The sequence below is a fragment of the Neurospora hispaniola genome (assembly GCF_033458365.1).
Source record: "Neurospora hispaniola strain FGSC 10403 chromosome Unknown B0T23scaffold_2, whole genome shotgun sequence".
Lineage (NCBI taxonomy): Eukaryota > Fungi > Ascomycota > Sordariomycetes > Sordariales > Sordariaceae > Neurospora > Neurospora hispaniola.
The window spans coordinates 3,320,798-3,344,858 of NW_026944407.1; the positions used below are offsets into that span (position 1 = coordinate 3,320,798).

The window sequence follows — 24,061 nt, forward strand, 5'->3', positions numbered from 1 at the left end:
TTAAAATTCCAGTCCAAGCGTCCCAAGTACAACATGGCGTATGCAGGACCCTTGGTTCAGACGTCGCTCAAGTCTCCATTTCTTTCGCGGACCACCCGGGCGCCGGCACATCCTTCCCTGCGCATGTGAATACTACATACGTACCGCTTTGACCTGGCTGACAGCTCTCCCTGGTGCCCAAACAATGCATCAAAGGCCGTTTGTTACATGTATCTATCAAATGATATGAGAATGCCCGACCTTTAAAGGCGCTTTTGGGGGTGGGGGATTGTGCCAATCAACAAACCAACCAACCAAACAATTAACTCCGACGTCATCAAAGCTTCTCTGGCGCCTTCTAGTGCGGCATAGTTAAGCCTATTCATTCACTCGTTCTAATAATCTTCATCTCACTACAAGTACAGACGTGCAAAGCCGAGGCGCCAACTCCGCCAAGGAATTCGCCGGACTTTATCGACATTCATATTGTTAACGCCGTCGTCCGTATCTCCGTAACCTCAGCCTCTCCCCTCCAGGCAGACTGGTAGGTTAAAGCACGTTGAGAGTGTGAACCGACTGACGGTTCTCCCTCGCACCGGACTCGGTAAGCCGACACCATTGCGCCTTGCACCCGGGTCCTTGTCCCCCACTTATATGATCCGACCTACCTACCGTTGTGGCTAGACAGCCGCAAACTGATTGGTAATTTGCTCGCTGTCACCACTGCAAGGTGCCACTGCATCTCTTTTTTTTTTTTTTTTGGTTTTTTTTCTCTGGGATGCCTCGACTTTGGTTGGTTTTATATCTCTATTTGGTTTCGTCATTTCATATCTGGATGATTCCCATAACCATGATATCGTCAAGCTGAATGAGTAACAAAAAACTACCGACCCCGAATTAGACCTCTCTAAGCCCTTTGCCCTATCCCATGCTCCCATTACCAGACCTGTCCTCTATCGATTCCATTGTGCATATCCATCCCCGACAGAGCAAATGCACTATGCTGTACACCCATACAGAAGAAATGATATAGTACAGTGGTGAGACCTGACGCTGGTCGATCGTACATTATCTGAAGCCCGAGCTGCTCCCCTTCACCAAAATCAATCAAAGAAAGGCTGCCGCGCCGCTGTCACTGCTCGCTACCCTTCGACGGAATCCTCCCTCCAGTATCTGTGAGATCTTCAACTTCCCGAAGCTCTTATTGTCTGCCGCTCTTACACTGTCCTGGCGTGCATGGCCATCTTCGGAGGACTCAGCTTGTTTTTGATGATCAGTCACATAGCCATTCTGCTTCGTAAACACCGGTCCAAACTGACGTTGAACCGCCGCACTTAAACCAGGGCTGGATGTGATCGATGGTGACATGTAGTGACCTCGGTTCGGCCCAGCAGAACGCTTGAGTGGCGAAGGGGTGCATCTCAAAACACTCTTTGCGGGAATAGGAGGAGCACCTGGGCTATCATTCTCGAGTAAAGCTCTACCGGAAAGAGGTGGTGTGGTACGCTTGATTGAGCGCTGTTCTGGCGATAACTTCACGACATTGGGCTCAATTGTCGCCAAGGGAGAAATGGGAAGTGACAGCCGATGGGTTGGAGGTTCGTACACGCCACCACCATCATCCTCGCATTCTTCGTTGATTTGTGTAGACTCACGGACATGACGATTGGGAAAGCTGTTGGGCATCGTAGGAATGGCGTATGCAACTTCCACTGGGGTCGAAGGAGACGATTCATCCTTGCCAATATTTGCTGATAGCCAGGTCTTCCAGTCAACAGAGCTGGCCGAGGACTCAATCCGATGATTCGCCGGATGGCAAGCGAGAGGTGAGCCTACAGACTTCCTGTTGCACAGACTGTAGCTATCATCCAATGCCCCATTCAACGAACCATTCCCGATCTCGTCCGTAGAATACACACTCTCAGTGTAGTCGTTGTTGTCCGTGACGTCCGTTCTATTCCTTGAGGCAGGATCGATTTGACCAGAGTAACGGATGCGTGTGTCGTCGTCTGAGCTGATATGATGAATCGATTCCTGGATCGCCTGGGCTATAGCACTGTATTCAGCCTCCATAGATTCCCGCAAAGTACGCCGGAACGGACTTGTTGTTCGGAACAGATGTGAGCTAGGCGTGTTTGAGGCGGCTGAGTTCTGACCAAGGTTGTCGTGAAGCTGTTGGCCTCCAAATTGATGATCCTGAACTCCCAGTGCGTCACTGTCGTGCTCTGTGAAGGGATCTTGATGCATTTTCTGTGAGCTAGATGCGGGAGCAGGGGCGGTGTTTGACCTGCCAGCTTGGACGCCAGGTCGAGTACCTTTTGAGTCACCCCATCCGGTCTCGGCAGACCGTGAGGTCATTGCGGACGAGGAACGTATTCCCTGTTGGTGGACTTGAGCTTCCTGGCATCCAGACAAACTGCTCTTTCTTGAAGCGCGCGTTGGAGTATCGATATGATCTGTATCATGGTACAAATGTCGTGCTTTGCTCAAAGATCGAAGTGATGATCTTTCGCGGAGAAATGCGTGAGTCAAACTCCCGGGTTCGCGTTGCTGTTCCGCAGTTGGAAATGTCTGGTTGTGCATATCGCGCACCCGCTTCATCAAAGCAGAGTACACTCGTTGACTATCTACACCCGAACCAGGTGGGTTGGTTTGTGTGGTAGAGCCATCAAAGCGTTGGAATAACTGAGTCCCGAGGGCTTGTCTGTGGATCGATGGCGAGGGGGCGTGCGTGCCGCCTTCCTTGATAATGGAAAGACGTTGTCGCTCCCACTCTCTCCATTCTTCTTGTTGCTGGCTGGTTAGAGTGCTAGGGCCTGAGTGAACCCAGGTGGTCAATGACTTGTCATCCGAAACATTGCGTTCTCGTTCACTCCTAAGGCTCTCGAGGCTTCCCTTGTTTGAGTGATGGAGGTTGGACGGGACAATCTGGAGAGAGGGTATCTTGGAAGGCACTTGATGAATCGAGCCCCATTCGATCTTTTCCGCGACCTCTTGATCTGATGCTGTGGAGTGTATGGACGCGACATCGTCCATGACATGGGTTCTCTGAGAGTCGATGTGCTGAACTGGGATTGTGCACGAATCCTCAGATTTGGTCAAACTGAAGAAACTCTTCAGCTTTGTTTTCAATGATTTGGAGACCTTTCTGGCTTTACGTTTGAACCCATCATCCTTGCCCGAGGGTGTAGTTGGAAGCGTGAGGTTCGGGTTTGTTTCGGCCAAGTCATCGCCCCAGCTGGCGCTCCGAAGCGATTTTCGCATTTTTGGCTCGGCTCTTCGATTCCGTGCACTGAAGATTGTTGAAGCCTTGGAAACAAGACGTGGGGTACCTCGTTCGGTGGCATGGGACCCATTGCCCAGCACACTGGGGGCTTCAAGAGGACTATGCATTTGGTCCAAACTGGCCCTATGTGTGTCTGATCGGGAGTGGGTGCTCCGGGTCCTCAAGAAACTCATCGACTTTGGAGTTTTCAGCGGCGGTAGTCCCGTCATGGGATCATTCTCCTTGTCATCGGCGACCATCTTGTAGCTTGAATCACCCAGTGTTGATCTGGTAGGAGGCACTCTACCATTGACAAATGACACGGAGTCGTCTTGACTTTTCCTGCTTTCGTAATCTTCCGAAGTGAACATTGATCTGGACTTTCTGATACGACGGTATGACGATGGAGCAGAGGCGATATTATCTTCTGGCGTGTAGTAATCTTCGCTGGCGACAAGAGCATGGAGATAGTCGGCCGCGATACCGGTGATGGGAGCTGAAGGCGAGGTTCTGGGGGGTTGGCATGACTGGTGTAGAATCGAAAGCTCCTTGACGTTGTTGGCCAAACTATAACTGTGAACGCTGCTTGAATCTTGATCATTGGGTTGCAATTGCGCAGTGTCTTGGCCAATCTCCATAGAGTTTCGTCTGGTGTGGGAGTAAGCACCCTGACCAAGGCCTTTCTCCCCTTTCACAGAACAAGGCCCCATAAACCGCACACTCTGCCTCCGGTGAAGATCTTGGCTGTTTTCCCGTCCGTGATGCGGAGTGCAACTTGCTTCAGGCTTAGTGCCGCTCCGAGCTGCTTGTGTTCGACGTGGAGAGGTATCGGGTGTTGGCGGAAATAGTGACATGTCTGCCTTGGCACTGCGATCTTGAGCTCGAGCGTATGCCTGACAGGCAGCAACCTGGGCGTCTCGTTGAGCGACGGCTGGATCGAGATGTTCGAGATGGACTTCGTGTGTTGCTGACAAAGTTGACTTGCGGCGTCTGAGATCCGACTTGGACTTGACGCTCTGTCGACGTAGCATCGGACCTGACTGACGGGGGGCAGCAGCCCTTTTTTTAGACGTCAAGAAGGGTAAGGGGAAGAGTAATTATAAGAGCCGTCGATGATTGCGAATGGGCAAGCGATAGCCTCGTGATTGATCCGCCGTAAAGCTGTGCATCTAACCCTATTTCAGGCGAAATGAGGTCGTTTGGATCGGCGACACCGACAAGAGCTTTGATGGAGCAACTTGGCACGTCAGCGAAATCCAAAAGAGATGAGGGAAAAGCCCGACAAGTAGTTCTTGAAGGGAAATCGTTTTGGAAGCTCTTTCGTGTGCAATAACGAAGGATAAGGGCAAGCGCCCGAAGAGATGTCGGGAAGTCATAATGACCGAGGTCGGAACCGAGTCTGGCGTTGAAGATCCTTGAATTTCGAGGAAGGTGCACCGCTGCAATTTCTATCAAGCAATAGATGGTTACGGATTAGAGCTTGTGGAAAGTGCGAATTGGGTTTATACCTACCTTGATGAATTAAAATGCCAGAAAGAACGAGCCTGTAAGTTGCAGATTCCGTCGAGATGAGCTACATCTAGGATCGATGTCGGTGGAGTGCACCAAGATGCTCAAGATAGAACACCGGGATACGTCGGTACCTTGGATCGTCTCAGGGGTTCAAGAGCCGAACCGAGGTCAATACAGATACGCGAAAACGCCATGGCTGGTACACATCAAACCAATTGAATAAACCGCGAGACCGTACGCGAGCAATGAGAAGGGAAAAGAATCATTGTACCAAAGGCAAACAACCTTGAGTTTCTCATGATGGATAGATAGTACCTGATTACGTACGAAAATGCAAACCTTCCCAAACTCATCAGTGACCCATATTCTGCATACTGTACATGAAAACTCCCGGGGCTGTCCCACGCCCATCCGAAACCTATCCCAAAACCCAGAGCAGTGCCTGTCCCAACCTAATACCAAAGGGGGCATCTGAAAACCCCAGTCATAGTCATTGCGCTAAAGATGACACGCTACTAAACAGTCTTCATCACTTTAGTGAGCGATCTCCTCGAGGAACTCCTTGAGCTCCTCCTCAACCATGTCGTGGATCTTCTCCGAGAGCTTCTCAGCCTTGTCGGAGAGCGAAGAGACGCCCTTGACGACCTTGCCGGAGATGACCTCGTAGTCGTGCTCAATAGCCTTCTCAAGCTCAGAGACGGAAGAGATCTTGTCAGACTGGGCCTTGGGGGTGGCCTTGTAGCTGCCAGCATCGACAATGGCAGAGTAGTTGCTGCAACCACCACCGTTCCAGGCGAGGAGGTTGGGGGTGTCACGGGGCATGTCGCTGAGGGCACCAACAGTGGCAATCTTGAGAAGGTTGGCCTTCATCTTCTCGGGGGAGATGGTAGCGAGAGAGTACTCAGAGTCGCTGGAAGGCTGGAGAGAAAGGTAGTAGGCGAGAAGGCCGCAAATGTGGGGAGAGGCCATCGAAGTGCCAGAAATGGTGTTGGTGGCATACTTGCTGCCGATCCAGGTGGAGAGAATGCTGAGACCAGGAGCGAAGATGTCAGTGCACTTGCCATAGTTGGAGAAGTAGGCACGGCTGTCATCAATGGCGCTGGCACCGACGGTAACGGCCTTGGCGGCAGCAGCAGGAGAGTAGTTGCAAGCATCGGCGTTATCGTTGCCAGCAGCGACGGCGAAGTGGATGCCGACAGAGACAGCGGCGTTGACAGTGTCATCAAGAGCCTGGGTCTTGCCACCACCAAGGGACATGTTGGCGACGGAGCCCTTGAAGCCCTTGCGCTTGCCGTCCTTGGCAGCCTTGACCTGCTCGAGATGGGACTTGGCAGCCCACTCAACACCGGCGACGACATCAGCCATGGTACCAGAGCCGTTAGAGCGGAGGACCTTGACGGCATAGACGCTGGCCTTCTTGGCAACACCATACTTCTTTCCAGCGATGGTACCAGAGCAGTGCGTGCCGTGACCATTTCCGTCCACGTCGGCGTCGCCGTTGGGGATGGTCTTGCCCCACTTGGCACGGCCTTCGAAGTCAACGTGTTCGACGTTGGTACCGGTGTCGATGACATAGGCATCAACACCCTCGCCACCCTCGGCGGCATAGAGGTACTTGTTGAAGGTAGCGAAGCTCAGAGTATCACGATGCGAGATACGAGCCAAGCCCCAGGGAGCGGACTTCTCGATGTCGCTGTCGCACTTGCCCTCGGAATCAACATCTTCCGAGACGCTCATGGTGTGGACGATGCTATCACGCTCGATGTACTCGACCTGTTTTGGAAAGCAAGTCAGCAAGGTTTCAGAGCTGCTGATGGTGGTGGCGTGGTGTAACTTACATCGGGGTGCCTGCGGACAGCCTCGATGGTGTCCTCGTCGAAGTGACCCGAGTAGCCCATGAAGTCCTGGCCGATCTTGTATGTGTGCTTGAGTCCGCGGAAGACGTCGTCGACCATGGGCATCTGACTACGCTTCTTCAGGTCCATGCGGGAGGAGTGGATCTTCTGGATCCATGTGTGATGGTCCGAGATCTTGTCGTCGGTGACGTGCTTCTTGAACTTGATGATGTAGGAGTTGGGGACAACCTCGGCGTTGGAGGACGAAAGAATGGGTGCAGCATCGCCATGGATCGACTCATGGCTGACTGCTGGGGCCGCCGCAGCACAGGCTGCTAGCGATAGAGCGAGAAGGCCTCTCATGTTGTGTTTCTGATTACCGATACCAACGAAAGGAACGGCGTGAAGTCGGTTTGGCCTACGACCTCAAAGAAGGATGCAAAATGGATGTGGATGGATAGAAGAATCAACCGACAACGGCAGACGATGAGGATGATGAGGATGATGGAAGAAGGGATGGGGAGGGCAAGACAGGCGGATGAAGGGGAAAGAAGAAGGGAAGACGAGCTCGGCGAGGAGGCACGGGAAGGACGTCCCTGATAAAGACGGGAAACAGGACGGATGCGTAAGCGTGCATCGGCCTGGTGCTGGTGGGTGCTGTTGCCTATACCTCAGGGAATCTCCTGTATACCCGCAGGCACCCCCAAGGCCCTGGGGACGGCCATCCCTAGCCTGAATGGGACTAGCCAAAGGCGGAGCGGCCAATGGCGTGGGCCCGTACATGCTCCACAGGGGGCGACAGGCCTGCATCCGACCGATAAGAGCGGTCACGTCGCGGCTTATCAGTCAATCACCGTCTCAATCCGAACAGTACCGCAGCCCCGGTCAATCCAGAGGTACTTTGCCTTTCGTCGAGACTTGGGAACGACAGCCACCTAGCAAGACATGCAAGGAGATTCAGACCTCCTGCATTGGCTTGGACACGTCAACGATCGAACGCTTCGAGAAGAGGACTAAAAACCATGGCCAACAGCCAAGCAAAGGTCGCCGCATTCCCAGTACAACGGATGAGGAGGATGGCTCCATGGCAAGTAGGTAGGTGGTTTGTAGGTGTCAAGCCGCAGGTAGGAGGACTATGGCACCTCTACGGGTCTGGATGAGGTGACAACAAACTAAGTGAACGGAGCGGGTTCCCACCTGTCGTACGCACTGCACTACTACGCTAGCTTATCCTATACAGTATCTCTCGATATGGACATGTTATATTGCTGATCCATCTTTACCATGAGCCATCCATCTGGCCATCCAACATCCTGCGACGCTTCCCCGGCAATGCTGCCACCCAGATCGTCAACCGCCAGCCATACCTGTGGTCACGCCCTGTCGTATCGGGTTGAGAGAGTTGGGGGTCATCATGTTGGGTTGGTTGATCTCGCGAAGCTATATTGAGCTTCGGAGCTTTGAACTTTGGAGGGCCCGAGGCTGCGAGTAACCGCAACCGTACCATGACAGGTGAGACACTGATTCCACCTCGATACTCACACTACTAGGCATGCCTGTCGAACGATTTCATACTGTGCACATGGTACCTTGATCAGTGAGTGCAGGCGAGGCAGGCTAGCGAGAGAGATGTCCCCTCAAACGTCTACAACCTATGTACACTAGCTCTTTCGCTCAGGACGCCTCGCTTCATCAGTATCGGCTCGCTAATAAGCAGGTCACCGACTGATCCCAATGATTGGTCTTTTCGCAAGCGATCCGACACTGTTTTTACGAATCCAATCCAGCTTGCCAGCATGCCAAGTGGAAGCCAGGGGCGGGGGATCTCCGCACCGGAACTGGAGTTCAAGTGGTCATCTGGCATTCGGCACGTGCCAGGTTGTAGGAGGAGGCCCTCTTGTCCCCCACACAATCAAACACAGCACGGAGCCCTTCTGACTCAGTTGATGCTGAGCACCAGACCGGAGGTGACAGCGGTCATATCTCACTGTGTTGCACCAGAAGATTAAGTTTGGCTCGAGTGGCTCACGCCTTTGATGGCTTTATCAATGCATCCGATTCAGTTGCAGCAAGGACGACGACGATAAACCGAGTTCTTGGACAATGCCATCCTGTTGACTCCCGCTGTGTTGGGAGTGGTCAGGCTCCACGGCCAATGGACCCTTGCGGCCTCGGAGAAGCTTAGCCCGTTGAAGCCGGAACCTTGATGGCTCTGGGGACTCGACAATGATTACATCATAGCGCTATCTGTCAGCAGATAACCCTCCGGGGCCTGGAAACACCGCTTTTCAAGTTGCCTTTTGCGTGCCCCCCTCTGGTTCCCTCGATAGCGGAAGCGGTGAGGTATGAGACGAGCGAATGGAGATGTCAGCCCCGTAATTGTCGCGTTAGTCCAGGACCTGAACGCGAGTGGTGCGTTGGATGTGGACAATGAACGGCGCATGAGAACGCAAGGCACGACGAGGCAAGCAGCGTGTCGCGTAAGTGGAGGCTGGGGCCGACCAGGGTTCGTTATCGGTTTCGGCTGTTATCAGCTACCAATCAGTATCCCGGAAGGGGTGATGTAATGGCCGTTTGGGCAACAGACTACCTCGCTCAGTGTCTTGGAAGTTGGAAGAGCTGCACGTTGAACCAGTGTTGGCAAATGTTTCAGAGAGCTGTTTCTTGTGAAAAATGGCTTTCTCAGTACGCTATAAAGTGAACGAGAGATTTTGCTCGGTTTTCAGGCTTCTTGATGACAGTGACAGTTGTCAGTGTTGACTTGAGACGCCGGAGCTTATTACACTAGAACTAACTGTGGGAATCCTGCCAAGAAAGCGGTCAGCCCTTTTTAGCTTTCGGATGCGCTGGCGATTTCACCATATCAAGCGGTCAATAACGAGACTCACGTGCATGCTGTTGGAACGCCTTGCCAATGAAATACAAAAGGGTCATCGGCAGTCTATTGTTTCGAAGTTGGAAATCGTCCAAACAGAAAAAGGCCAGTGTCTCGAAGGTCGACCTACACCTACATAGAGATACAAACAAACAAGTCTGATCCGGAAAGTGAAGACGCTGTGCAGACTGTACATAACGACGGGAGCCTCAAGCCACTTTGCCATTTATAACTAGGTAGTAACCACAACAGCCAAAAAGACGTATTACGAATCGACCAGGCATTGTAGATGCGCGACAGTGGTTTCCTATGCCTTCAGGTTATTGTCGTTGTGGTTATCGTGAACATCCTCTCGGTCGAAAACCCTCGTTTACTGCAGGGACCTCTCGCCGAAGCGGCATGCAACAGAATAAGACCAGCTGCTTAGAGGTAGGTACTTGCCTCTTCTTACCCTCCAGATTATAAAGGGAGGGCGCCGAAATTTTGGGACAGTATGGACCAAGCACATTGCAAGTTTTTGAGAAACCACTTTGTCATGATGAGCGTCCAACTTTGGCTTATCCACTTTATGCAATAGGATATCAACGCCTTTGTACATTTGTTGCAACTATGATGCTACGAGATCGGCGTCAGCGAAACCTACGATATGGCAATCTCGCCATAAAAAGTCAGTCCAACCTCCTCGGCATCGTCAGGATATTGAAGCCAGTTCCGAATTCACTTACCACAAACTGAAGATGCATGAAAATATCAACGAGAAGAGTCAGAAACAGTCAGTTGCTAGAGCTCAAGGTATCATTCATAAACTGCCTCCCGTACCTGAAGTGCCTGGTATATAATGTCAAAATCCACATAAAGTTGAAGTGGAAGCACGGACATTTGCGGTTCTGCCCCGTACCGGTATGTAATCGAGTCCGCCCCGCCTGGCGCTGTTAAACGAACAAGCTTGGTATCATCCGAACCCAAATTGCTCACGTCCGGGTCCAGATTTAGCGGAGTTCAAATCTCGCGAGAAATGACAAGTCCAAATACAGGCAATTTGTTGCGCAACGAGGAAGTCAAGCGAAGTGGAAGTTAGGTCCCCTGAAGTCCGTATTAGGCAGGCACCGCCACTAGTGGGCTAGAGGTACCTACCCGGGCTACAAGTACAGTGGGCATCCAAAAAAAACGCCCCGTCCAAATTTTACACCTTTCCCCAACCATGACCATCAATCTTATCAAGTATTTCACAACCGTATTTCTTAGTAAAAATGGCCAAAAAGTGGTTATCTAGTACTTTAGACAATAAGAAAAAAGATAATCTAATTTTAATACTTTGTATACTATCCCTTAGCATTAATAACAGCCTGTACTCTTCTTAGTATCGAATTAATGAACCTATTTACTATATCGATTTCAAAGTCCAATTATATATTAATAGTAGTCTTAGAGATGCTCGCTAGGCTTTGAGTATTCTTTAGTATAGTTGAAAGATCCGGATATTTCGTTACTATTTTTTCCTTTAGTAAAAACTATAAATTTTCGATAGGGTTAAAATTAGGAGAATAAGAAGGCTATAATAATATTATAAAGTGTATTTCTTAAAGCTATTTTTTTAATAACTTTGAGGTATGAATCGGAGTATTATTTTATATAAAGATAATATTTGGCTCTATTAATTTAGGAAGCTCTTTTTCAAAAATTTCCTTATAAATCCGGGCCGTAACGCCTCCTCTTTTGGCGTCGGGGTCTCTATTACACAACACGAAGTTACTTTTTACCCTATATTTAATTATACCCTAAAATATCTGAGATTGACGCTTATTCTTATACTTTGGTTGGACGAATCGAGGATCTAGAGCCAATGAGCCTAAAAAGAAAAGATTTGGTTAATATTTGGGTAATGTCATGGGACTGGCGCCCGACTAGACATCTGGCTCTGACTAGCCAGACTTGAGTGCTAAGACGGCAGCCAGCATCGAGACTACTCCAGCTAACTCGGACCACGGCACTAAGCCTCCGGCACCCGGTCTTCTAAAGCATTCTCTAGCGGCCTCAAACCACAAAGCAACCACCAAAGTACACAGCCATTTAAACTCTAACACTCGAGCAACCCGGAGGGTAGCGTTTTATCCTTTCTTTCTTTATAGAATTTTAATATACACACATAAAGCTAATACTTATATATTACTCTACTATCCCCTTACATTAGGTTCTACCTCCTTATTAATTAACTATTAGAAGGAAGGATAGCCTACAATTAATAGTACAACGTATATTAATACTAAAATAGTCTCTTTTTTTATACCAAACAATAACAACAATACCAACACTAATATAGAAGCTTCCCGCAATTTTCTAACAATTAGGAGCGCTAGAGTACCCCCCGATACTACCAGCCTATTCGGTAATTTATTCCAAATTTTACAAATAAATCCCAAATTAAAAAGGAAGGTCAAATCTATAATCCCTTTCTCTATTTACTCCTAGCCTACCTTAAAGCCTAAATTTATATACCCTACTAAATAGAATTCTTCTAATAGCAATAGCAAGGATAAAGAGAAGTCCGGCGCTAATAATAATTCCAATAGCGACTATAGTAAACTATACTAATAAAAACTATTCGAATTCCCCTAGTAGAATAGTAAACCTACTACCTTCCTCTTCTATTATAATAAATTAATTAAAATATATAATACAAATTTCAAGGCTAATCTACGTACTAATTTTAATACTATATAAATCGAAATCTTTAATACCCTACCGATCGATAAATAATAATAATTAGAAGGTTACTAAACTGCCCGTACCCTCTTTAATAATAAAAACCTAACCAAACTATTCGAATAAATCTAACAAATTTTTAATACTTATTACACCTAAAACTACGCCCTCAATAATCTTGCTAAAATAAAGTAGAAGGATAGCGAACCGTTTTCCGAATTCTTCACCAACTTTAACAACGAACTCTTAAAAGTAGGCGGCTATAATTAGAATAGCTACGCTAAACTAGAATTCCTTTATTATACTATTAATAAGAAGTTTAATAACTACTTCTTTACTATTAAATTTTCTAATAATTACTTTACTTATATAGAGTAGTTCTAAAATATTATTTATAAGTACGAAAAGATTATAGAATTCCGAACGCTCTATTAAAACTATTTGCAGAATAGTAATTAAAATAACCGGCGAATTAGAATATACATCCCTATCGCCGCCGGCTCGGATCGTTCTAATTATTAGTACTAAACCCGTAGTCCTTCCTCCACTATACCCTTTAAAATTCAATATAATACCAACAGCGATATCTTTATAGGTATAACTAATATTCGTAGCGTTCGAAGTAAGGGGTTTTCCGTTTAATTAAAGGGATAGGCTAAATAAATATTATAAAACGAAAGGGAGAAACGCCGTATTAAAGGATAGTACATTCGTTATAGTACTACTAGTTATATTATCGCTAAATGCCCGTACCTACCGGCTATAAATCTTTAAAATAAGGGAGTATATATTTAAACTATTCAAATACCCTATTACTTAATAAAGAATTTCGAGTAACTAAATTTTTAAATTCTAAATCGGACTAAGGAAAAGAGTAATTCTAATATAAAATTGGGTATTAGAACCTACCTTTAAAATATTAAATGAAATAAAAGAATTTAAACCCCGAATAGAAATAGGATTAATTTTAATACTAATCGTTATTAACTCTATTAATTTATTCTACACCCTTATTAATAAAGGTTATTAGTACTATACTACTATTAGTAAAAATATTATTCGGAATTTCCAGATCCCTATTGTTCTAATCCCGGTTTAGTAGATCCGAGGTATTATAGCGACTATAGAAGGCGCCTCTATTTAAAGTATTATATATTTCCTTACGGAATTTTAAAGCTGTATTTTACTAATCTATATATATATAATACTAGAATTTGAATACCTTATTATTCTTAAAAAATTATAATTAACAGCTAATTAGGTATATTCAATCCCTTATAAAAAGAGACTCTAGTATAGTACTATTCAATTTTAAATAAGTTATATTAACGAGTTTAAACCTAAGACCCTATTCCTCGAAGAATTTTAAGGAATTATGTATATTTTTACTACTACTTTTATTAGGTATATTTGTTAAATAAATAAGAAGGAGGGCTAAGCTACTATAAAAGTTTCTATATTCGCTATCCGGCTAAAGGATATCGAAAAGGCTTTAATATTTAAATAGGTTCGAATTAATAAAGAGTTCTAATAAATTATCCTTAAAGATTTCTAGGACTTTATTCTTTTTTTTAGAAAGTAGGAAACCGACTATTTTAACGATTATAAGCCTAGAATTAATTTAAAAATCGAATTAAAGAAGGGGCCCGACGGTAGGGATCTCCCATTCCCCTTCGGCCTATTATATAATATATTTTAAAAGGAATTCTTAGTATTTAAAAAGATTCTCCGGGATTTAATAAATAAAAGTTTTATTTATATTAATAGTTCGGTTGTTAAAGTATTTATTTTCTTTATTCAAAAGCTGGGTAAAGGCCTTTACTTCTATTATAATTATTAAACTTTTAATATAATTATTTAAATAGATTAGTATCCCCTACCGTTAATTTAAAAGATATTTTAAGCATTTAAGGGAATAAAGTGGTTCTCTAAAGTAAATGTAATACAAGTCTTCTATAAAATTCGAATAGCGGAAGGAGAAGAGTATAAAATAATGTTTTAAATACGTTATGGCCTATTCGAATAGTTAATAGTCCCCTTCGGGTTATACAATATTCTAATTACCTTTTAATAGTATATTAACTAAATATTATAAGAATTTCTTAATAATTTCTATTCGGCGTATATAAATAACGTTCTTATTTTTATTAATAGGTCTTAAGAAGATTATATATAGAAGGTCCGTATAGTACTTAAGCGCCTTTGAAATACTAGGCTTTATTTAAACCCCGATAAATATAAATTTGCTATTAAAAAGGTTAAATATTTAGGATTTATTATTTACGCCGGTATAAATATCTAAGTAAACTCTAAGAAGGTTAAGGCTATTTTAGAATAGGATGTTCTAATATTTTAGAAGGGGGTTTAGAATTTCTTAGAATTTATAAATTATTATCGGATATTTATACCCGAATTTATTATAATAACCGTACTATTTATAACGCTAATTGGTAAGGGAGTCCTATTCGAATAATTAATAGTGTATAAAGAAGTATTTTAATTATTTAAAATTCTATTTATTTAAATACTTATATTTACTAAATAGGACCCTAAACGCCTAACGTTCTTAAAGGCCGACTATAATAGGTTTATTTTTGGGGGTTATTTAATATAGGAAATAGACGGCCAATAACGTATAATAACCTTTTATTTAAAGAAGTTAAAATTAGTAGAATATAATTACTTTATTTATAATAAAGAAATATTAATAATTGTCGATTACCTATAGGAGTAATAAGCCGAGCTATATAGTTATAATAGCTTTACTATCTTAATTAATTATTATAATCTAGAATACTTTATAATTTGGTAATATTTATCTAAATGGTAAACCTGCGAAGTTAAATACCTTTCTAAATTCTTTTTCGAATTCTAATATTAGCCGGGTAAAGAAATAGTAGTACCGGATATATTATTTCGGAGGGAGTAGGACTATCCTACTAAAAATAATAAAAAGGTTTAAAATCTCCAATTTATTCCCGAGTCTGTTTTATACAATTATATTCGTATTTTAGTAATAGGTCTTCGGGGTTTTTAAATAACCCGGAGGAAGGGTATAAAAATTTTTGAAAATCCGGATTTATAATAACTCTAAGATTCTATAATAGGAAGGGACGCTGTATATTAATAAATCTTTAAAATAATAAAGAACAATATAAAGGATTTACCCCCTTCTTTCAAATTTAAAGTTTAAATAGCCGATTATTCTATTAATAATTTTAGGCGCTTAAAATACTAAAAGAGGCTATAAATCCCCGGGTACCCGGTAACTATTAAAATAGAAATTATAAAACTATCTAATACTAACCGAAAATTTAATATATTCTATACTCGTATTATCTAAATTATATACAACTCTCAAATATTTAGGTACTCCGGTAGAGAAAGCACTATTATAGCCCTAGTCTACTACTTCTACTAATTATTATTCGGAATTTATATAAGGTAGTTCCTATATAATTACTATATATATAACTCTATTAAATACTAGAGAGCCTAGAGGAAGGGGTTGTTCTAATTAATACTAATATTAGATTAGTTCTTCCGAGAGGTCTAGATAGACTTTATTATAGATTTCCTATTAATTAGAAATAATATTTGCCTACTCGTTATTAAGGACTGCCTTAGTAAGAACGTAATACTAGAATTAATATTATTAATAAACGTTGAAGTTTATACCGAAAGATTTATAAACTGTTTCGTAAAGTATTATAAATAACCGTAGTTTATAATTAATAACCGGGGTTCTAATTAAACCAGGCGGTTCTAAAACAAACTCTATAAACTACTCGGAATTAAGCAACTTCTTAATACCGCTTATTATCCCCAGACTAACGGCGGCCTAGAACGAATAAATTAAAAAGTATAAACCTTCCTAAGAATATATATTAATTAAATTTAAAATAATTAGTATAAATAATACTTATTAATACAATTTACTATTAATAATTATATTAATACTTTAATCAATATATTTCCCTTCTTTATAATTTATAAATTTAATTTAAAATTAATAGTTCTAATAATCCCTAAAACTGTTAAAAATTCCTATATACCCGCTGACGTCCGGGCTCGGTAATTTATTAAAAAGCTATTATAAATTATAGATTTATATTAAATTATAATAGTTATAGTAGCTTAAGAACAAAAGAGGTTCGCTAACTATAATTATTAACCGGCCGAAAAGTTCCAAATTAGTAATAAAGTATAATTTAACCTTAAAAATTATATTTTACTAAAGCCTAAAAAGAAGTTAAATTAATTATACATTAAATATATAGTTTTAAAAGTATTCTCACCTCTAATTATAGAACTCTCGGACCTCTTAAATAATATTTATAATATTTTTTATATTAACTTCCTCTATATTAGGAACGTAGGCGAAAGGTAGGTTGAAGTGACTACGGTCGTGGCCGTACGTAGGGGACGGTAAGTTAGGGGTTAATTTAAAGGTATATTAATAGCTACCGACTATAATAAAATACGCTCTATTGAACCTCTTTTATACCTATATAAATTCTATTCCTCCGCTAACGAGCATTATAGAGCCTCATACTAATTTAACGCCTCGGCGCAGTGCCGGATTATCCTTCCCGCGGGTCCAACCCAATATAAATATTATTATAAATAATCCTATACTTCCGTTAACGAAGGGGAGTAATAGCCGCTAAGGTACCTCTATATATAAATTCTTAGCTTCCTAATACGACCCCCCCCCTTAAAAGTTCCGTCCTTAGAACTTCTATAATAAATATCGGATACCGTAGTATTATCGAACGTTATTCACTATAGCTACCAACACTATATTCCGGATTATAACCGTTCCGCCCCTAGCGAACCGTCTATTAGAATATTAGTATTATAATATCCATTCTTATAAATTCTAATACGGCCCCGAAGCCGGTATTAGATTTAAAGAATTAGCATTCCGTCTACTAAAATATTAATATTATAATATCTATTTTTATAAACTCTAATACAAATACAAAACCGGTATTAAATTTAAAATACTAGTATACCGCCCGCTAAAATATTAGTATTATAATATCCATTCTTATAAATTCCAATACGGATACAAAACCGGCATTAAATTCAAAGCGCTAGCGTACCGCCCGCTAGAATATTAGTATTATAATATCTATTTTTATAAATTCTAATATAAATACAAAACCGGTATTAAATTTAAAGTATTAGCGTACCGCCCGCTAGAATATTAGTATTATAATGTCTATTCTTATAAATTCCAATACGGATACAAAACTAATATTAAATTCAAAGCGCTAGCAGGGTTCCTAACTATTACTAAGACCGTTATCCCGTAGGCGTATAAAGTAAGGAATTTTATTTTACTTAACGAGGAGTACTATTCTGAATTTAAGAGTATTAATAAATACCTTAGGATACTAATATAATTACACCCTATAGTTCCTCCCTCCGGACATTCTCTATTATCCGTACTCGTAGCGCGGTTTAATACTTTTATAGGGTACCTTCTATTATCTACACTTACTTTAAAATACCTATATAATTAAAACCTAAGGCTCCTTTTATAAACTATTCTCTATTATTCGTACTTATTACAATTTACTATAATATTTAAATATAATTCCCCTCCCTATAAATTCTATCTTCGGGACTTTTATTTCTATCCTCCGTTTTTTATAATTCTATATATTATTTCCTCTATAAACCTCCTTTATTTATATTATTCCTTCCTAATTATTTTCCTATTACCTTCGCTTTATTCTTCGTATTACTCCCTTTTTTCTAATAATATACTTTTTAACTACTTTCTTTATTCTCCCTATTATAATCCAAAGTACATACTTTCCTATTTTCCGCCTTTCCCTCCTATTTTTTTATAATTATTATTATTATTTATTTATTTTATTCTTCCCCTTTTAATTATTATCCTCATTTTATCCTTCTATTTACCCCCTTTTACTATTTATATAATTATTTAATATTCTACTTACTCTATATTATTTTATATTCGCCCATTTTAAATTATATTCATTTACTTTAATTTATATTTATATAAAAACCTCCTCCTTTATTTATATAACATTCCTTCCGCCTACCCTCTTCGCTTCTCCTCTCTTCTTCCTCCTATCCTTACTTTTATAATTATATTCGCTACCCCCTCCCCTAATTCCGCGGCTACTTCGTTTACCCCCTTATTTAAATCGTCCCCCGTTATAAATATATATATTTCTACTATATACCTATATATTAATCCCTATTTCCTTTATAAACCTAATTAATATATTCGCTTTTCTTCCTTATTTTCTTCCTTTTTATTCTATCCTCTCCTTCCTTTTACTTTACGCCCGTAATTAACTTTTAATTAACTATTCCTTTTCTATCCTTTAATAATATTTACCCCTTCGTCTATTTAAAATATAATATCGCTTTAATTTAAACATTCACTAATACCCTAACTCTAAACCTATATAAAATACTCCGTCTAATTAGCACGTATACCTACTAGACCAAAGGTACGCTATCTTCCCTTTATTATCTCCCCAATTTTTTTTTTTTTTTTTTTTTTTTTTTTTTTTTTTTTTTTTACTAACGTCTTCTCCTTCTAGAATTCAACGAAAGATCGCAATATTCGTTATCGCTACGCCGCTACATACTCAAAGTCCCCTATAGTATTTGTAACCTCCGGAATAATATATAGAATATAGCGGCCGAAATTATACGTTTTACCGATACCGGTAGCCCCCTGCCTACCCCCCTCCTATAGTAATTATATTAATTTGTAGTAGTATTTTAAATTATAATATAAATATATTTTATTAATAATAATCTCCCTACAATATTGCCTAATATACTCCGAACTAAGAATTTCAATTATAAAGGCTATTCGAAATTTAATTATTATAATATTAGTAATATTAATACTAATATTAATCTAGTAGCCCCTATTAATAATTCTATTATTAATAATAGCAACTCTCTTATAAATATCTCTATACTAAATTCTCCTATTCGTATTACCCCCTCCCTTAATTATAATTAGGGTCCCTAATATTAAATAGTTAATAGGAGGTTAGTATTTATAAATAGGAAATTAAATAAATTATTAAAATTTGTAAAGGAAGATTATAAGTAAATAGTATAAAGTAATATTTATAAATATTATTAATAAGTACGGTAGTACGCGGGAGTATTCCTTTTAAAGTTGTAGGTTCTAATCCTATATTAATAATAGCGGACGCCGCCGAAGATTTTTTTGTTTGGGGTAATAATAGAAAATACGGGCTATATTCTATTTAATACTTTATTAATATCCTATATTAAATTAAACTACCTTCCCTTCCTATCTTTCATCCCCTCTAGTATTTCTATTTTATATTTCTACTTTATATTTCTATTTTCGTATTCCTACTTTACGCCTTACATCCGCGTTTTATGTTTATATTTTATATTTATATTTTATATTTTACATTTACATTTTACGTTTATATTTTGCGTCTTACGTTTACGTTTTATATTTACATTTTACGTTTTATATTTACATCTTATATTTATATTTTACGTTTTATACCTACGTTTTACATTTATATTTTACGTTTGTATTTTGCGTTTTACATTTATATTTTACGTTTACGTCTTACGTTTTACGTCTGCGTCTTACATCTACGTCTTATATTTTACGTTTATATTTTATATTTACGTCTTACATTTTACATTTATATTTTATATCTACGTTTTACGTTTTACGTTTATATTTTGTATTTTTATTTTGTAGTTTATATTTATATTTTACATTTCTATTTTAGATTTTTAAATAATTACTATTCTCTTTCTACTATTTAATTAACCCTTATTAACTTAGTAGTCGGCCTACTATTAGTACGCCGCCGCTACATCTCCCTAGTTTTATATTCCTTAAGAAGGTTTGGGCAATTTATATCCTTTTGTAAAACCTACGAATTCTTATTATTTAAATACCCCTTCTATTTAACCTAGAATTAATATTAGTAATCGGATTTACGATATTTTATAATTACTTTAATTTTATACTAAATATCATTTTCCTTAATATTTACAACTTCCCCTCGTAGTACCGCCGTAATAGGATCCCTATAATATAGTTCTAATAGAGTAATAGGGAATATTGGGTAGATTTAATAATGTATAGGGAATGTAAGTCGGTATACTATCTTTTTCTCTCCGATAACTTTAGTAATTTAAAAGGGTCCTAAAAATTTATTTATTAACTTAGTACTTAAGTAGTATTATTTAATATACTTTATATTAAATAAAACCTAATTTCTAATATTAAACTCCTTTAATTTCTAAACTTTATTATACTATTTTGTATACCTCTAGTTGATAACCTCTAAGGTTATTATAATTTCTAACCGTCTATAAAATAATTTATTAATCCGATTAATAATTATTATTAGAAGGACTGTCTTCCGCCTTCGCTTTAAGTCCACTAGTCCCTAAGGATAATACCCGAAGAATAATTCTAAAGAAGATTTTCTAATAGCGGTATAGAAATGATTATTATACGTCTACTATATTAGTATAATTTTTTTGGCCTAATTGATTTATTTTATATTATAAAAAATTTAGAAGTATAATTCCAAATTCTAGTTTTACCTTTTTATTTATTCGTCCGTTTAGGAGTATTAGGCCGTATTAAAATATTTACGAATATTTAGGAATTTATAGTAAATCTTTTAAAATTAGTTTGTAAAAAAGCTACTTCTATTTAATATAATCGAATCCGGGAAGTTAAATTATTAGAAGACGTTTCGTTAAAAAAGGAATATAAATTACCGAATATTAATTATTTTCTATATAGGAATATATAAAGTATATTTAGTAAAATAGTTAATAATAATAAAAATTATATTATAGGTCCGATTAAATATAAGGTTGAATAATTTTAGTATTCTAGTAATAAAATCGTACGAAATATTTTATTAAGGAATAATAGGGATAAGTAACAACCCTAATAGTCTATATAGTTAGTAATTACGAAGCTTAACCTTCTAATATACTAAATATTTATAGACGTATAATTTAATATCGGTCGTAATAGTAAGCTAATAATAAAATTAATTAATATATTTTAATATTTTCCTCTAACTTAAGTATTCTATTATTACTATATTATAATAAGTGTAGAATAATTCGGCCTATATCCGTTCCAGAATGTAAATTTAATATTAATACTATAGAATTCTATTTTCCCTTATTTTTTAATTCTTCACCTATCTCCTCCCTTTACTATTCTTTTATATTTCTTTAATAATAAATAAATCCTCTTTCTATACTTTTAATAATTATTATCCTAATAATAATAATTATTCTTTATCCTTCTATACTTTCGCTACTATTATATATCCGCCTATATTTCCTATAATAATACTTTTATCCTCCCTTTTTAATTTAGCGGCGGTTTTACTTATAAATTTTATTTTCTTTTTTATTATTCCGTCTTTTCTATTATCACTCTCAATTCTTTTTCGCTTTTTCTCCTCCTTATTTAATTCGCCCTCCCCTTATAAATTCTACTTTTCTTCTTATAATTTAACTCCTTCGTCCTTTAATATTTAACCCTCTTTTATTTTATTTATATTCTATCGCTATTCCCTTTCTTTTACTACCGTCCTTTAAATCTCTTTTTTAATTAAAATTACCCGTTTTATTAATACCCTTACTATTTAATTTTCCTTTATTACCCGACCCTTTTTTTTGCCCCCTTTAATAATTTTTATTAATAGGTAATTGCCCTCTACTTTCTATTCTTCTCCTTATAATTATAATTTCCTTAATAGCCTATCCGCTAGATTCAATTTTCTTAGATAATATTTAATCCTAAAATTATATATTATTAACTTTAACGCTTACTAATTCTACTTTGTACTAGCCCGCTCCTTTTTTCAAAAATACTATAAATTTAAATAATTTATAATTATTAAAAATAGTTTATTTGTATATAATAAATATTATTTTTATATTTTCAATACTCTTATAACTATTAATAATTCTCTATCCCTAACCCTATATTTAGTTTCTTCCAGCGATTTCTTTTTTAAAAAGAAAATTATTAGGTATTATTTATTACTATATAGTTATATAAAAACCGCCCCGATTATAAAATCTAACGCGTCCGTCTTTATTTAAATTTATAATACCGGGTCGAAGTAGTACAATATAGGAGTTTTTTAAAACCGCTTTTTAAATTCTACGAACGTTTTTTCCGCTTCCTTTATAAATTCGAATAGCTTCTATTTATCCCCCTTTAATAATTCTATTAGGGGTGTAATTACTTTAGAATATAATATTATAAAATATTAATAAAATCCTATAAACTTTAAGAAGATTTAAATATTATAAATATTTATTGGAACCTTCTATTCTATTATTACTATTACCCTCTTTAAATCTATTACTATATTTTCCGGGGAAATAATATATTTTAAGAATAATATTCGCTTTATATAAAATTCGTACTTACCTAAATTTATATAGAGGTTATAATTTTATAATTGTTAAAGGATTTCTTTAATATAATTAATATAATCTTTTTTATTTTTACTATAAATTAAAATATTATTAAAGTAAATAATATATATAATATCTATTAGCCCCGCTAATATATTATTAATATACGTTTAAAATATCGCTAGTATATTTACTAATCCTATTAATATAATTAAAAATTTATAATACCCGTACTTCGTACGAAACGCCGTCTTCTCTTTATCTCCCTCTCAAATTTAAATTTTATAGTATATATTCTTTAAATTTAATTTTATAAAGACTTTAACCGACGATAACCAATTTAAAATCTTTTAAATAAAGGGTAATATTATCCGATTCTTCTTTGTAATTTTATTTAACGCCCTAAAATTAATATAAAGCCTTAATTTTCTACCCTTTTTTAGAATAAAAATAATAGGAACGTCCGTTAGGTTAATAGAAGGACGAATTTACCCCTTTTAAAATATTTCTATTAATTATTTGTATAATATTTTTAATTCTTTAATATTTAGTATATAAATTAATCCTTAAAGTGCTAACTCCCCCTCAATTAAATTAATATAATATTTTAACCGATTATATTAGGGTAGGGGTATAGTAGAGGCTTTGAATACTAATTGGAATTCTTTATATTCCGGTGGAATAATTAATTCGGAAATAGCGAATTTACTTTCTATTTCCTTTAATAATTCTAGGGGTTATAGTAACACTAGTTCCGTAGGGAATACTAGAGTAGGGTAAATATTATTAAATATTATTTGAAAAATTTTTACCGGGGGGGTAGGGATTAAAAGTAATTCGGCTAATTCTATTATAATAAGTAGGATTATAAATTCTAATACTAAAGAAGAGGGGATTTCGAATAGGATATTCGTATATGTAGGAGGGCGGAAACCCTCTTTTACCCTTACTATTTCCTAAAGGTTTAGTAATAGAATTAAATCCTATTATAGCTTTGTTAGGATGGTTATAATATTATATATTTCCTTTACTAGTACTATATTTAATATAAAATTATTAGCCTTAATACGAAATTGAAACGATTATTATTATTAATTAATATCGGGGTTCTATTTATAAAGTTAGGGGTAATTAAAGATAATTTCTACGGCCGGAGATTTAATTATAATAAATATAATTCGCTTTATTTATTTAATACTATAGGAATTATATATTCTAATAAGATAAGTAATCGTATTATATATAGGAATAGGCCGAAGGGAGAAGTTAATAAAACGATAGGGTATTAGATTAATTTTCGCGTTCGACGGGAATAAATACTTACTAATTAAATTTAATTCTATACCCGAATTTATTAACCCTTGTATATTTTATTAATTTCTATAAATCCTTATTAATAATTTTGTTTTTAAATATATTTAT

General features: G+C 38.1%; 2 protein-coding genes across 2 annotated transcripts; both read right to left on the minus strand.

Moving 5' to 3' along the window:
- Positions 1–1,196: 1,196 nt before the first annotated feature.
- Positions 1,197–4,098, minus strand: B0T23DRAFT_310811 (uncharacterized protein; the record flags this gene model as incomplete). Its single annotated transcript, XM_062834610.1, has 2 exons — positions 1,197–1,238; positions 1,306–4,098. The coding sequence occupies 2 exons, from the start codon at positions 4,096–4,098 to the stop codon at positions 1,197–1,199; spliced, it is 2,835 nt and encodes a 944-aa protein (XP_062695807.1).
- A 1,192-nt stretch (positions 4,099–5,290) lies between these two features.
- B0T23DRAFT_426647 (peptidase S8/S53 domain-containing protein) lies at positions 5,291–6,954 on the minus strand (the record flags this gene model as incomplete). Its single annotated transcript, XM_062840005.1, has 2 exons — positions 5,291–6,529; positions 6,595–6,954. 2 exons carry the CDS (start codon positions 6,952–6,954, stop codon positions 5,291–5,293), a joined length of 1,599 nt encoding a protein of 532 aa, XP_062695808.1.
- Positions 6,955–24,061: the final 17,107 nt, after the last annotated feature.